A 13,548-nucleotide genomic window follows, 5' to 3' on the forward strand; every position below is an offset into this window, starting at 1 on the left:
CCCCCCTTTCTTCCCCCAACAGTGTGAGCCTCTGATGGGCTTTGGGTTCCGACGGGGAGGCTACCAGTGCGTGTGTCTGCCAGGCTACTACTACCCCTGGTGGCACGATGGACCCTTCCTGGGCATGGAGATGGAACAGGCCACTCGCGAGGAGTGGGAGGTCGGCTTTGACTGTCTGACCGTGCAGGGTGAGTTGTGGTGAGGGGTGGTGGTGGGGGTGGTGAGGGGTGAGGGTAGTGAGGGGTGAGGATGGCGATGAGTAGTGAGGCGTCGTTGAGGGGGTGGTGAGGAGTGGGAGGTTGGCTTTGACTGTCTCACAGACAGGGGCAGTGTCACTGACTGAAGTGTCTCTTGGCCCTTCCCAAAGGGGGGACATTTCTCTCGTTCTTATGCACAGTAGAATTGTAAATGGGCTGATTCATCAATGTCATGCTCATAACTGTGCCTGAACTACAACAGGGAATTGCTGCTTTTTCTTTCCTAATCCTTACTATCTTCATTTTTACTCTACTTCCTTTGTAGGTTTGTCACACTCTTGTGACCCGCTATTTCCAGGGTGCCTTGATAGTCGAAGCAGACTTTGTGCTGTTGAAGCTAGAGAGGTGAGCAGAGAAAGTGTGATTCCCTGTAAGGACTTCTCTGTTGGCATCCACCCCTTGGCGCTCTTATGACCTTTTGCTAAAACAAAACTGTCTCACAGTGCAGGGTGACTTGTTGGGAGGGGTGGTGAGGAGTGGGAGGGGTGGTGAGGAGTGGGAGGGGTGGGAGGTTGGCTTTGATTGTCTGACTGTGCAGGGTGAGTTGTAGGGAGGGGTGGTTGAGAGTGGGAGTGTGAGGGGTAGGGGTTCAAGTTCAAGGCTTTCGGAGTGTCTTTTTTTCTTTTATCCTTTGTGGTCTTGCTTTTTTTCAAACAAACAAAAGCTATGAAATGTGCAGTGGACTGTAATCCTTGTATATATCGACATTGCCTGTAGTGTGATTACAGTGATAACATATAATATGCATTTATAATACTGTCTCCCGTGACACCCAAAAGAGTATAAGCGGCGAATAAAAGTGAAAGTAAAATCTGTAGATGCTCTTTTCTCTTCTTCAGTTACTTTTTCTGCCACTTGATTGATGCTTGTAATGTTGGGTTATTTGATAATCTAGCGCTGAAATGGTTATGACAGTTGACCTAGTGGGTGGTTGGAGGGTGCTATTGTGTGGTTTGCTCCTCCTTTCTCATAAAAAAAATCTGTCATCTTTATCTCCCCTCCTTTTTTTGTGTGTTTCTTACTCCCTTGTAACACCTCTGATCTTCGGCACTTATATGACCTTATTGTGTTGCAAGTGCCGTAAAACTTACTAAAGCAAGGCTGTGACAGTTGCCTTATTTCTTTCTCTGTGTTTGTTTGAACAGATCGTGTGGTCATCCCGACACAAATGCCCTCGTTCGTACGTCGCAGGCGGTCAGTGGCCAGCTCCAAGGATCGCTTCCTGTCCGAAATCTCGTCCTTGACCCAGAGTCCGCGGCTGACCACCCGAATGAAGCGCTCGTTGATACCACGCATCAAAGCTATCAGGGATGAGGTGAAGCGACAGAAAAGAGACGAAGAAGCGGCCAGTCCTAAGGTCACTATCAAGAAGCGTTACGCAGCGAAACACAAGGTGAGAGCCGTACCTGATTAGGTCACTCGGTAATTGTCCTTTTTGTGTCAATGCAGGAGTGTGTTTGTGTGTGTTTAGAGAAAAAAAAAGGAGGGTGGAGGAGGAGGGGGAGAAAGAAAATGGAGGATTTCTATTAATGATATTGATGTACTTTGTCTTTCTGCGTGTGGCTAATGGCAAACTGTATGAAGACTGTGTGTGGCTAATGACAAACTGTATGAAGACTGTGTGTGGCTAATGACAAACTGTATGAAGACTGTGTGTGGCTTATGACAAAGTGTATGAAAACTGTGTGGCTAATGACAAACTGTATGAAGACTGTGTGTGGCCTGTTGTCATATCTCGGGTTCCACTTCCTCCGTCACTCACCAGCGCTGTGTACTTCGTGGGTGGTTGGCGGGTGCTCTGGTATGGTTTTCCTTCTTTCCTATCAAACTTCTATCGTCCTTATCTCCCCGTGGGCGGTTGGCGGGTGCTCTGGTGTGGTCTGCTCCTTCTTTCCTATCAAACATCTGTCGTCCTTATCTCCCCTCCTTCTTTTTTATGTTTGTTACTCTCTTGTAACTCCTCTAATCTTCTGGCTCTCATATGACCTTATGCAGTTGCGAGCGCCGTAAAACCTCTACTAAAACTAAAACTAAGCGCTGTGTACCTCTCAGGTACCAGCGTCCACTGCCCACAAGCGGCGTAAACGTGAGGCCGTAGACGAGCAGTCGGTCAACCGTATGCTGAAGATTCTGGAGCGCTTCCAGAAGACGACGGCCGAGAACTGCGAGGAGAAGAAGGCTTATGAGCTCTTCCTACCTGGGGACGCCGCCTACGGGGTCAAGTGGCAGTTTGAGGGTCAAGGTCGCACAGCTTTGAGACTGGCTCACTTTTTGTCCAACTTCCTGCAGAATGTGGACGAGTATGAGGTGAGTTTTACTGTTGGTATTGGTCCTTGTCAATGGAGAAAAAAATAACATGTGGGTATCTTTTGTGTTGAGAAAAATAAATATATATGTGGCATCATGGTGAAATCAGGCACTTGTCAACATAATATTGAAAATATATCCGCCTTTTTCCGCCGGTTTGGCTATTTTTATCGAATTTTTGTCTTTCGGCTCACAACTTTCATGTCTATTGTATATCACATTTCTATGCGGATTTTACTGGAAAATGTTGATTAAAAGCTCAAAAATAAAAGTGTACATTTTCAGTTTCCAAGGGCTCTTAAGCTATTGAAGTCACCAAAATTAAAGGTTGTTAATATGTCTATCTTTCTATGAAACAAACCCCACCCACCTATCTTGAAGAAAAGTCAAGTTGCTGGTGATTGAAGGAGTTGGAGGTCGCCTGATTTCAGAGACAAAATTAGCGAGGAAATAGCTGCTAAAGTTTGGGGACTTCCAAATCTTAAGAGCCCTTGAAAAGTGAATAGATACATTTTTTTTGTTTCTGTCGGTCTGTTTTACTATTTTTCCTGCAATGAATGACTGTTATTGTGTCAATGTACTTTACTTATTCAAACAATCAAAAGCAGGCTGTTGATGGATGCTCTGGTGTGATTTTGCTCTTTCTCTCCTATCAAACATCTATCATCCTGATCTCTCCTCCTTCTTTTTTGTGTTTCTTACTCTCTTGTAACACCTCTGATCTTCGGCACTTAAATGACCGAACTGTGCTGAGATTGCCGTAAAACTCTTATTAAAACTAAAAAAACCCTTTCAAACAAGTGTGACATTAATTGTTACCTGCACAAATTGCCTTTTTCTCGTGTACTGAACTTGCCCAATCTGCCTTCCTAGGAATTTGGAAACCTGAGAGGAGATCGTCGCTTGAACGAGACCCAGATCTTTTCCGAGGTGCTAGCCAATGTGATGGCGGACTGGAAGATTGTGGGAGCGGGCGTGTTCTTTGACCGCTACAAGTTCCGCATGTCCCCGCCCGTCAACAACACAGACCCGCGGTTTGTCAATGGGATCACCCGCGAGTTCTTCGGGCCCTACGCCTGGAGGATCAAGGCGACGGGCGTGGGCAGCGTGGGAGGGGCGGACTACTTCCGGGCCATGGACTTTGCGGGCCTGAAGCATTACTACACGGACGAGCCCTGGTTCCGCAGCATGAAGGCCAGATGGGGGACCAACTTTGTCAACTTGAAGAAGTTCACGGCCAAGCCACTCATCAGGTAATAAATCACGTAGGGCTGCTGGTTTTTCTAGTAATCATTCTTAATATTCAGGGAGGCCGTTTTTCAGTTTTTCCCCCCTTTTATTTCAATTTTCACTTAATGAATAGTTATTCTCATACTCAGGGGGACTATTGTTTCATTTTTTCCCTGTTTTTTCAACAATTATTTTTACTAGACGAATAGTTATTCTCATACTCAAGGAGGCTATTTTTTCTGGGTTTTTTCCTGTTTTGTCCATTATTTGCATTAGAAGAACAGTTATCATTCTTAGTGTTTGATTTCTGTTTAACCCCATTTTTGTTGTATATTAACTGTCTTTTTGTTTGCATATGCAACTGGGTAAAAATCTTAGTGGCACCGCGAGTGACTGTTGGCAATAGATGCGTATTTGTGGTATTAGCCTCTTTCACTTTGATGACTTAGTCCATGGAAAGAATGACTTTTTGAATGCGGGTGGTTGGCAGATGCAAATATCAATGGCCCTTATCTGTCCTCCTCCATAGCTTTGATTTTTACTCTATAGTAACACCTCGGATCTTTGGCCCTTATATACGACCTCTTATGCAATTGCGAGTGCCGTAAAATTCCTAATAAAAAAACCTTATATGACCTATTTGTATTACATGTACTCTTACGAGAGGAAAAGTTTTGGAATGCGTCTTGCTGTGTACCCACAGATCTGATCTCAATGGTACCAGCCTGGTGCGGTTTGAATACTACCCGTACACGTACAAGGCCGCTCAGTACGAGGATGGAGAGTGGCTGCGCCCGCAGTTCCGATGTGACAGCCGGCTGGACTCGTGGGTGGTCACCTACCAGGCGCCATTCTTCGGCCTTGACGACATCAAAGAGAGGATTGAGTTCAAGTAAGAGCGGGCGGAATCTTCCCCCGTGTTGTGTCTGCCGGTCTGTCTTTCCTCTACTCCGAGTGACTTTTGGACTTTTATTGTGTTGATGTGCTTCTGTTTATTCAAACGAACAAACTAAGAGCACTTTACAAATTCTTTTATATTTATTCAGTAATGATTTGGATATTTGCGAATCTGAGGCAAAGAGTGTGGCAAGTGCCGTAAAACTTTAACTAAAACTGAATCTTCTGTCATTTGGTTTGTTTGTTCTTCATTGTTGCAAATTTGAAAAACCTGATTTCCTTTCTCGTGGTTTCTTCCAACTTAAACGTTGCGAGATCACTGACGATTTTCTTCCCGCTTGCTGTCCACAGAGGAGTGGTGACGGTCGACGTTGACCTCAACGAGATGGGCATCAACCAGTGCCCGGGAGACTTCCCCACCGCCAACGCCTTCAAGAACACAGCCAGATGCGACTACGAGACACAATTTGTGAGTTTCAAACTTTTTGGCGGAAGTAGATAACAATAATTTTGAGGCAGCGTGGTGGAATCAGGCTCTCGTCAATTTTGGGGCAAAAGCATCTTAAAGCTTATTCATTTGTCTTTATTTGGGGGAAAAAAATATCCATTTATCTTGAATACAAGTCAAGATATTTGCGAAAGAAGGAGGTGGGGGTCACCTGTTTTCAGAGGTAAATTCAGTGAGAAAATGGCCGCCAAAGATTAGTTATTTCCTCAGCTTAAGAGTCCGTGGTAACTGAAAATTTACATTTTTGTGCCTTTAATCAAAGCTTTTCAGAAAAATCCACACACAAATGAGTTCTTTAATGGGCATGAAAGGTTTTGAGCCAAAAAACAAAAATTTGATAACAATTCACAAACCTGCGGAAAAATGCAAGTTTCTCCACTTTGATTATTTTGACGAGAGCCTGGTTCCACCACACTGCCTCACATATGTGTTTTAGGAGGGAGGCATTGATTGTCATGAAAATGTATACATACCCTCATTCTTACTGCCATGCCAACATGCATGTACACATACATACTCACACACATACACACAGGCACATACTCCCACTCACCCCCATACTTGTATTAAACCTTCATGATTCTGTGGTTCTTTTCTTTTACTTTTTTTTTTCTACGTAAAAATGACTGCAAAGATTCATCTACTGGGATAAGACAATTTTTTATAGCTGTTGTGGGGCTCGTATTGTCTGGCAGAGGGGGGAGTTTCCCGATGTTGGAGAAGTTTACTGTGGTGCTGTTTTTTTAATGTACACGTGTACATGTAATCCTCCAATTTTATAAGGCGAACGTTTCGTATCCCTTTTTTAAAGTGTTGCTGTAGCATTTTTTACCCTGTCTGGTAGTCCATGCATATATCTAATATTCTGACACTAATTAGATAATTCCAAACTTATTCCTCTAGAGTGGTAGGCTTGAAAACTTGTGTGTGATGACACTGCGTTTTCAAAACAAAGTGCAAGTAATCATAGGGCTCATGCTTGATGAATAACAAACATACCCCCCCCCCCCCACACACACACACACACACACACATGCGCACACGCACACACACACGCTATTACCCAATCCCAGTACTGTACTTTGGTCATAGCCCTTCTCTGGAAAAAACTTTTTTTTTTGAGAGAGGTTTTCTTATCCTGTTACTTTGAGAGTGTTTTCGTAAAGAGGCATAGAGTGTATTTCTAGAGATTTGAGAGAGAGCATGTTTAGTCGTTTATGCAGCTATCTCAAGAACATTCTTGAACTTATGTTGTTGTTGTTAGCCATCCAGCCATTCTTGAACTGATCAGAGAGCTAAAATTTCCTTTTCGAAAGCCTGTTGCAGTCTTGAACTGAAGCTGTTTTTTTTGTTCTGTCTGGTTCATCGTGGGAAAAGGTCAGGGTCACCCTCTTCCAGCCTCATTATGTTCAGTTAGGGAATATTTGACTTTGGGCACAAAAACGTCTGCCCCAGCCACCGCCCGAGTGTCTCTGATCACTGAGCTCTCATGCCATAGCCCGCTGCGTCAAAGTGAGACGACGTGTGAAAGTTTTCTTGACATCTACGGGAGCCAAGCCCCGTTTGTGTCCAATTTGTGGAATTCTGCGACCCCGGCTGGCTCCGCCTCCTGTCAGTTTTCCGTCCGCGTGGTTGCACGTCTGCTCCACAAGGACACGACCTTTGACACTAATTGTTCTCCTCGAGACGCGGCTCTTTCAGAGCTTTAGCGATAGAATTATGTTCTTGTGGGCACAATTTAGTGTTTTTGCAGCCAAGAGGCTGGTGTTTAGTTGTCTTCAGACTTGTAGGAGTGGGTGCATCAGTTGCTCTCTGGGGCTTTGTGGTGACTCCCACTTTATCCAGATTTTTTGAACTGAGAAAATTGAGGAAACTACATTCCCAGAACTGTGCAGATGTAAAAGAAGAAAGATTTCTACCTCTGTGGATGTGGTTTTAATCTTTATTTTTTTGTTGTTGTTTCATAGAAAATAATTTTTTTCAGTTTTTGAAGTTTTAGTAGAGTTTTTTATGGCGCTCCCAACTGCATTAGGTCATATGAACGCCAAGAAAATAAGTTTGTGGGGTAGTTCAAGGAGCAGGGATACACACAGAAGGCATGGCGCTCATATGACCTTAGGCAGTTGCTGTTGCGAGCGCCGTAAAACCTCTACTTAAACTAAAACACAGAAGGCATGACTCATTCTTTTTCAATAGGTGTGTTTTCAATTTAGGTTTAGACATCGCATGTTAGCAGCCCTATAATTATTTGATTCTGTTGACTGTTTCTTATGTCATTGGTACTGTAGCTGCCAAGGTTTCTCTTTGCTCCTTGATGCTATGTAGCAAGTGCATATCTATTTCAGTAGCTCAGGACAGGGATTTTTAGTGTTTATCTCTCTGCTTTGCCAAAGACTGTCTTTTGGCGCTCATATGACCTTATGCAGTTGCGAGTGCCGTAAAACCTCTACTAAAACTAAACTAAGACTGTCTTGGGCCGGTGTCATTGAGCAGGCATGGCATTGAACTTGTCATTGGAACTGAGCTAGTCAATTTTTAATGGAAGACAGAGGTCGATCAGTCTCGTTTTTCTCGATGGAGTGGATGGTTGAGTGGAGTATGGGTGGTTGGCGGGTGCTCTGGTGTGGTTCACTTCTTCTTTCCCATCAAACATCTATTGTCCTTATCTCTCCTTCTTCTTTTTTATGTTTGTTACTCTCTTGTAGCACCTCTAATCTTCTGGCGCTCATGTGGCCTTATGCAGTTGCGAGTGCCGTAAAACCTCTACTAAAACAAACGAGGCCTGGCTTTAAACTTGTCATTGGAACTGAGGTAGTCAGGTTTTAATGGAAGACAGGGGTCGATTAGTCTCATCGTTTTTCTCGACGGAGTGGGTGGTTGAGTGGAGTGTGGGTTATTGGCAGGTGCTCCTATCAAACTACTATCGTCTTTATCTCTCCTCCTTCTTTTTTGTTTGTTACTCTCTTTTAACATCTCTAATCTTTGGCACTTATATGACCTTATTGTGTTGCCAGTGCCGTAAAACTCTTACTAAAACTAATGAAATGAGTGGAGTGGCAGCTTCTGGCAAGTTGTGGCAGCAGTATTTCTCTTAAAGCAAATGCAGGGAATACTGTTTTTGAATAGGTCAGTCGGAATTGTTCAAGATGGCCGCGGTTTGTCGAGGTGAAAAGTGGTTTTTTATCATGTTGTGTTTGCACAGTTTTGGCTTCTGATGTGTGCAGGCTGGCGTTTTGTGTTTGGTCCTCATGACATGTGGATTGATTTCTTGTAGATACGGTAAGATAAGATACATCTTCATTGTCCCGATCCTGGCCCATTGGTCATTGGTTTGTAGTAGAGTCAAGAGTGTTGCGAGCGCCGTAACACCCCGTACTAAACAAACAAGAGTCAAGAGTTGTTTCCTTGTGATGTGCTGAAGTGGATTCGTTTTGTTCCTAGACCTGTAGGGGTGTTTGAATTGAGCTGGTCTGTTGGGGCTACTCAATGAAGTTAATTGTGAATTTCTGGTAGTTGTGTTTTTTGGTTTTGTCTTTATATGGAGTTCGGGGTCACAGGCTGTTTTTTTGTTTTTGTTCAAAACAATTTTTTGTACCTTACGTATATTTTTTTAGCTTTGTCCTCCCTAAAAGGTTTGCGTGGGTGGTTGGCGGGAGCTCTGGTGCGGTTTGCCTCTTCTTTCCTATCAAACATCTTTCATCCAGATCTGTCCTTTTTCTTTTATGTTTGTTACTCTCTTGTAACACCTCTAATCTTCAGCACTTTATGACCTTATGCAGTTGCGAGCGCTGTTATACCTCTACTTTAAAAAAAATCTCCTCTTTCTTTTTTTTTGTTTGTTACTCTCTTGTAAATACCTCTAATCTCCGGCACTTATATGACCTTATCACATCGGGTCATCTGTCATTTTACGACTTAGCCCTCATCACATCGGGTCATCTGTCATTGTACGACTTAACCCTCATCACATCGGGTCATCTGTCATTGTACGACTTAGACCTCTTCCTGAGACCGGCTCAGCATGTGAGGAAGAATTTCTGCCTGTCTCTGTGCTTGGCACTGGCGGAATAGTCACGCGCTGACACAGTGATTGTTTCCTGGTGCCAACAACAGCGACGGGGGCAAGCATCACATCGGGTCATCTGTCATTGTACGACTTAGCCCTCGTCACATCGGGTCACCTGTCTTTGTACAACTTAGCTCTCATCACATCACTGCAGCTCTCACTGTATCATCTAATATTCTAAGCTATCATCACATCACCACTGCTATCATTGTATCATCTGAGCCAACATCACATCACTACAGCTCTCACTGTATCATCTTATCTAAGCCATCATCACATCACTACAGCTCTCACTGTATCATCTGAGCCATCATCAAATCACTACAGCTATCACTGTGTATCATCTAATATTCTAAGCTATCATCACATCACCACTGCTATCACTGTATCATCTTAGCCATCATCACATCACTACAGCTATCACTGTATCATCTGAGCCGTCATCACATCACTGCAGCTATCACTATCATCTGAGCCATCATCACATCACCACTGCTATCACTGTATCATCTAAGCCATCATCATATCACTACAGCTCTCACTGTATCATCTTATCTAAGCTATCATCACATCACTTCAGCTCTCACTGTATCATCTAATATACTAAGCTATTGTCGCATCACCACTGCTATCACTGTATCATCTAAGCCATCATCACATCACTACAGCTCTCACTGTATCATCTTATCTAAGCTATCATCACATCACTACAGCTCTCACTGTATCATCTAATATACTAAGCTATTGTCGCATCACCGCTGCTATCACTGTATCATCTAAGCTATTGTCGTATCTAGTCAGCTGTCATGGGATCGTGGGTGGTTGGCGGGTGCTCTGGTGTGGTTTGCTTCTTTTTTCCAATCAAACATCTATCATCTTAATCTCCCCTACTTGTTTTGTGTGTTTGTTACTCTCTTATTGTAACATCTCTATTCTTCGGCACTTATATGACTTTATTGTGTTGCAAGTGCTGTAAAACTCTTACTAAAACTAAACGAGCATGGGATCACATGTAGTGATGGTCCTGCCACTCTTTGGCCTGGTCGTGTCATCTGCTACTGCGTGTTGTGGGGGAGTTCTACTTGTGGGTGGTTGGCGGGTGCTCTGGTGTGGTTTGCTTCTTCTGTCCTGTCAAACGTCTATCGTCTTTATCTCCCCTCCTTTTTTGTGTTTGTTACTCTCTTGTAACACCTCTAATCTTCGGCACCTATATGACCTTATTGTGTTGCAAGTGCCGTAAAACTCTTACTAAAACTTTAAAAAAAGGAGTTCTACATATTGTGTTGCACAAGTGCTGGTGGAGAGACTGTCCACGTCTGAATACAGCTGTGGAGTTCCGTTTTCTAGTTTTTGTGGGTGTATCGCTTTCTAGTTTTTGTGGGTTTATCGCTTCGTTGTGAGCAGATGATTGGAAGATGCCCCTCGAAAGTCTGGCTTTTTTTTTTTACTATCTTTTCTCTTGTCTGTCTTAGTTTTTGCCTACAGAAAATGAGTATTATTGTGCTGATGTGCTGGTTTTACTCAAAATAAATAAAGCTGAAGCTTTGTCTCTTGAAAAGAACAGGTAGACATTCTCCCCCACCAAAAAAACCCCCAAGGCCCCCCCCCCCCCCCCCCCCATACATACACAAACACACACTTTCACGCATACACGCACACAAACATACTCATACACACAACTTTGAGAGAGAAAGTAAAACCTGTGGAATGTCTCCCCTCAGTGCACGCCTGTGGAGAGCAAGGGGTTCCGGACGGGCTACTACAAATGCGAATGTCGCCAGGGCTTTGAGTACACGTTCAACGACCTCAACTGGTACTTTGACGGGCAGCAGATGGAGAAGGAGTATAAAATGAAGATGCAGAATGAGCCGAATAGGTGAGTGTTGTCCTGTGTGTGACTAGATGATTGTGCATTATCGCATCCGCAGTGGGGTTAGAATAAGTCTCAGAATGAATCTATTTGTATAGTTGGCCTGCGTTATATGTTTTTTTTTTGTAATCCAAGATTTTGTTGCAAAAACGTGTGCAGCTGATATAGCATAAGCTGATATTCATTGTTCCTTTTTAAAAAAATCCCTTCAAACAGTTATAGCTCTACTGACCTAAGCTACTTTTGACCTTTTGACCTTTTCTATCAAGCATCGATCATCCATATTTCTCCCTTCTTTTTTTTTTGTTTTTGTATGTTACTCTCCAGTTACGCCTCTAATCTTCAGCACCTATACAATATGAACTGTTTGTGTTTTGAGTGCTGTAAAACTCTGTAAGTAAAACTAAAACTATACTGTTTTCTTTTTAAAAGTTCTGTAAAACTCTATATAAGTAAAACTCACACTAAACCATATTCTACCCCCCCCCCCCCCCCCGGCAGTGTCACTGACTGTAGTGTCTTTAGGCCTTTCCCAAAGGGGGGACATTTCTCGTTCAAGCACAGTAGAATTGTAAATGGGCTGACTCATGTCACGCTCATAACTGTGCCTGATCTACAATAGGGAACTGCTGCTTTTTCTTTCCTGATCCTTACTATTGTCATTTTCGTCTACTACTTTTTTTGTATGTTTGTCACTCTCTTGTGACCTGCTATTTCCGGGGTGCCTTGATAGTTGAAGCAGACCTTGTGCTGTTGAAGCTAGAGAGGTGAGCAGTCTAAGTCTGATTCCCTGTAAAGACTTCTCTGTTGACACCCACCTCTTGGCGCTCATATGACCTTATGCAGTTGCGAGCGCCATAAAACCCTGTACTATAAAAAACAAACAAACCCATTTTCTTTTTATAAGTGGTGTAAAACTCTATAAGTAAAACTAAAACTAAACCATTTTCTTTTTACAAGTGCTGTAAAACTCTATAAGTCAAACTAAAACTAAACCATTTTCTTTTTACAAGTGCTGTAAAACTCTATAAGTAAAACTAAAACTAAACCATTTTCTTTTTACAAGTGCTGTAAAACTCTATAAGTAAAACTAAAACAAAACTATTTTCTCCACCCCCAGGTTTGACAGCCTGAAGTGCCGTATAGCAGGGGCCTCAGCGGCCTCTTCCAGCGCCGTCCTCATCACCTTGTTGCTGGCTCTCTCCACATTGTGGCGATAGGAGACACATCTGTCGACCTCTGTCCCTTTGACTTTGACGTGTGTGTGTGTGTGTGTGTGTGTGTGTGTGTGTGTGTGTGAGAATGTGTGTGTGTGTGTATGATTTTGAATGTGAATGTGACTTTGTCCATGGAAGAATGCCCGCATGTGTATTCATATGTGTGTAAGTGCAGATGTGTTACAATGACTTGTTTTATGTTACTTTCTATCCACATCTATATTTGCATAAGTACTTTGAGTATTAGAATGCAGTTTTTGTACAAAGTGTCCTTATTCTGTTGTCCTGAAGACTGGCTTTTTTCTTATCTAGCAAACCGTTCCCTCTTACTTCTACTGACAGTCTTTCTCTCTCGAGAAGCACATTTTGGATAGAAAGATATAGTTCTTTCTCCGTTAACAATGTGTTCTGTAGCGACTTGTTTATTCTGTCCATCTACCCAATTTTCAGGGAACGACTGACTGTAAGGCTCTCCCACCTTTATCAATATTAGGTCATAGTGTAAGCTTTTTATAGCAACAAGCTACTTCCCTGCATGGAATTGTGCATGACATAGATGAATTGCTTCGCCTCGGAACTTTAGGTTGTGTGATGGGAAAAATGTGGGAATTGTAATATGTGCGTATGCCTGGAGAAAGGTCCCAGTTGTTGGTAATTTTACATTCTAAGTTAAAAACATCACCACCATCATCATCATCATCATTGCCTTTCTCACCCTGCGTAGTGGGTGGTTGGCGGGTGCTCTGGTGTGGTTTGCTTCTTCTTTCCTTTCAAAAGCAATCGTCTTTATCTCACCTCCTTCTTTTTTTTTTGTTTGTTACTCTCTTGTAACACCTCTAATCTTCGGCTCATATATGACCCCTTTGTGTTGCAAGTGTTGTAAAACACTTACTAAAATATAATCAAGGTATAGGCCACGAATAAACACTTTCCACCCCCCTCCCTGTCCTGGACTAGCAGCCTCTTGATATTATTCCATGTCTTCCCACTCTTCTCCTGGTTCCACATGGCCTTCCCCTAATTGATCTCTTGCCTTATGGATTCCAATCCAACACTTTCTTTGTTATGCAGCTGCCTGACTTCCTGAAAGCATGTCCAATCTGTTGCCACCGCCTTCTTACCCCTTCATCTCTGACTGGGCTAGTTAAGGACTTATTCTTGTAAAAAATTTAATTTAAAGAAGCTGATTTCTAAAT

General features: G+C 43.0%; 1 protein-coding gene across 3 annotated transcripts in view; it reads left to right on the forward strand.

Moving 5' to 3' along the window:
• LOC101847514 overlaps positions 1-12,944 on the forward strand; it is a 36,130-nt gene extending 23,186 nt beyond the window's left edge. For all 3 annotated transcript variants that reach the window (XM_005104542.3, XM_005104540.2, XM_005104541.3), the window contains 8 exons: positions 23-188; positions 1,403-1,650; positions 2,310-2,564; positions 3,438-3,817; positions 4,498-4,686; positions 5,043-5,160; positions 10,987-11,141; positions 12,256-12,944. In XM_005104542.3, the coding sequence (XP_005104599.1) occupies positions 23-188; positions 1,403-1,650; positions 2,310-2,564; positions 3,438-3,817; positions 4,498-4,686; positions 5,043-5,160; positions 10,987-11,141; positions 12,256-12,355 (1,611 nt within the window). In that variant the 3' untranslated portion in view covers positions 12,356-12,944. The remainder of the gene's footprint in view (positions 1-22; positions 189-1,402; positions 1,651-2,309; positions 2,565-3,437; positions 3,818-4,497; positions 4,687-5,042; positions 5,161-10,986; positions 11,142-12,255) is intronic.
• The last annotated feature ends 604 nt before the right edge of the window (positions 12,945-13,548 follow it).

This window comes from Aplysia californica, unplaced genomic scaffold, assembly GCF_000002075.1.
Source record: "Aplysia californica isolate F4 #8 unplaced genomic scaffold, AplCal3.0 scaffold00424, whole genome shotgun sequence".
In the NCBI taxonomy this organism is placed as follows: domain Eukaryota; kingdom Metazoa; phylum Mollusca; class Gastropoda; order Aplysiida; family Aplysiidae; genus Aplysia; species Aplysia californica.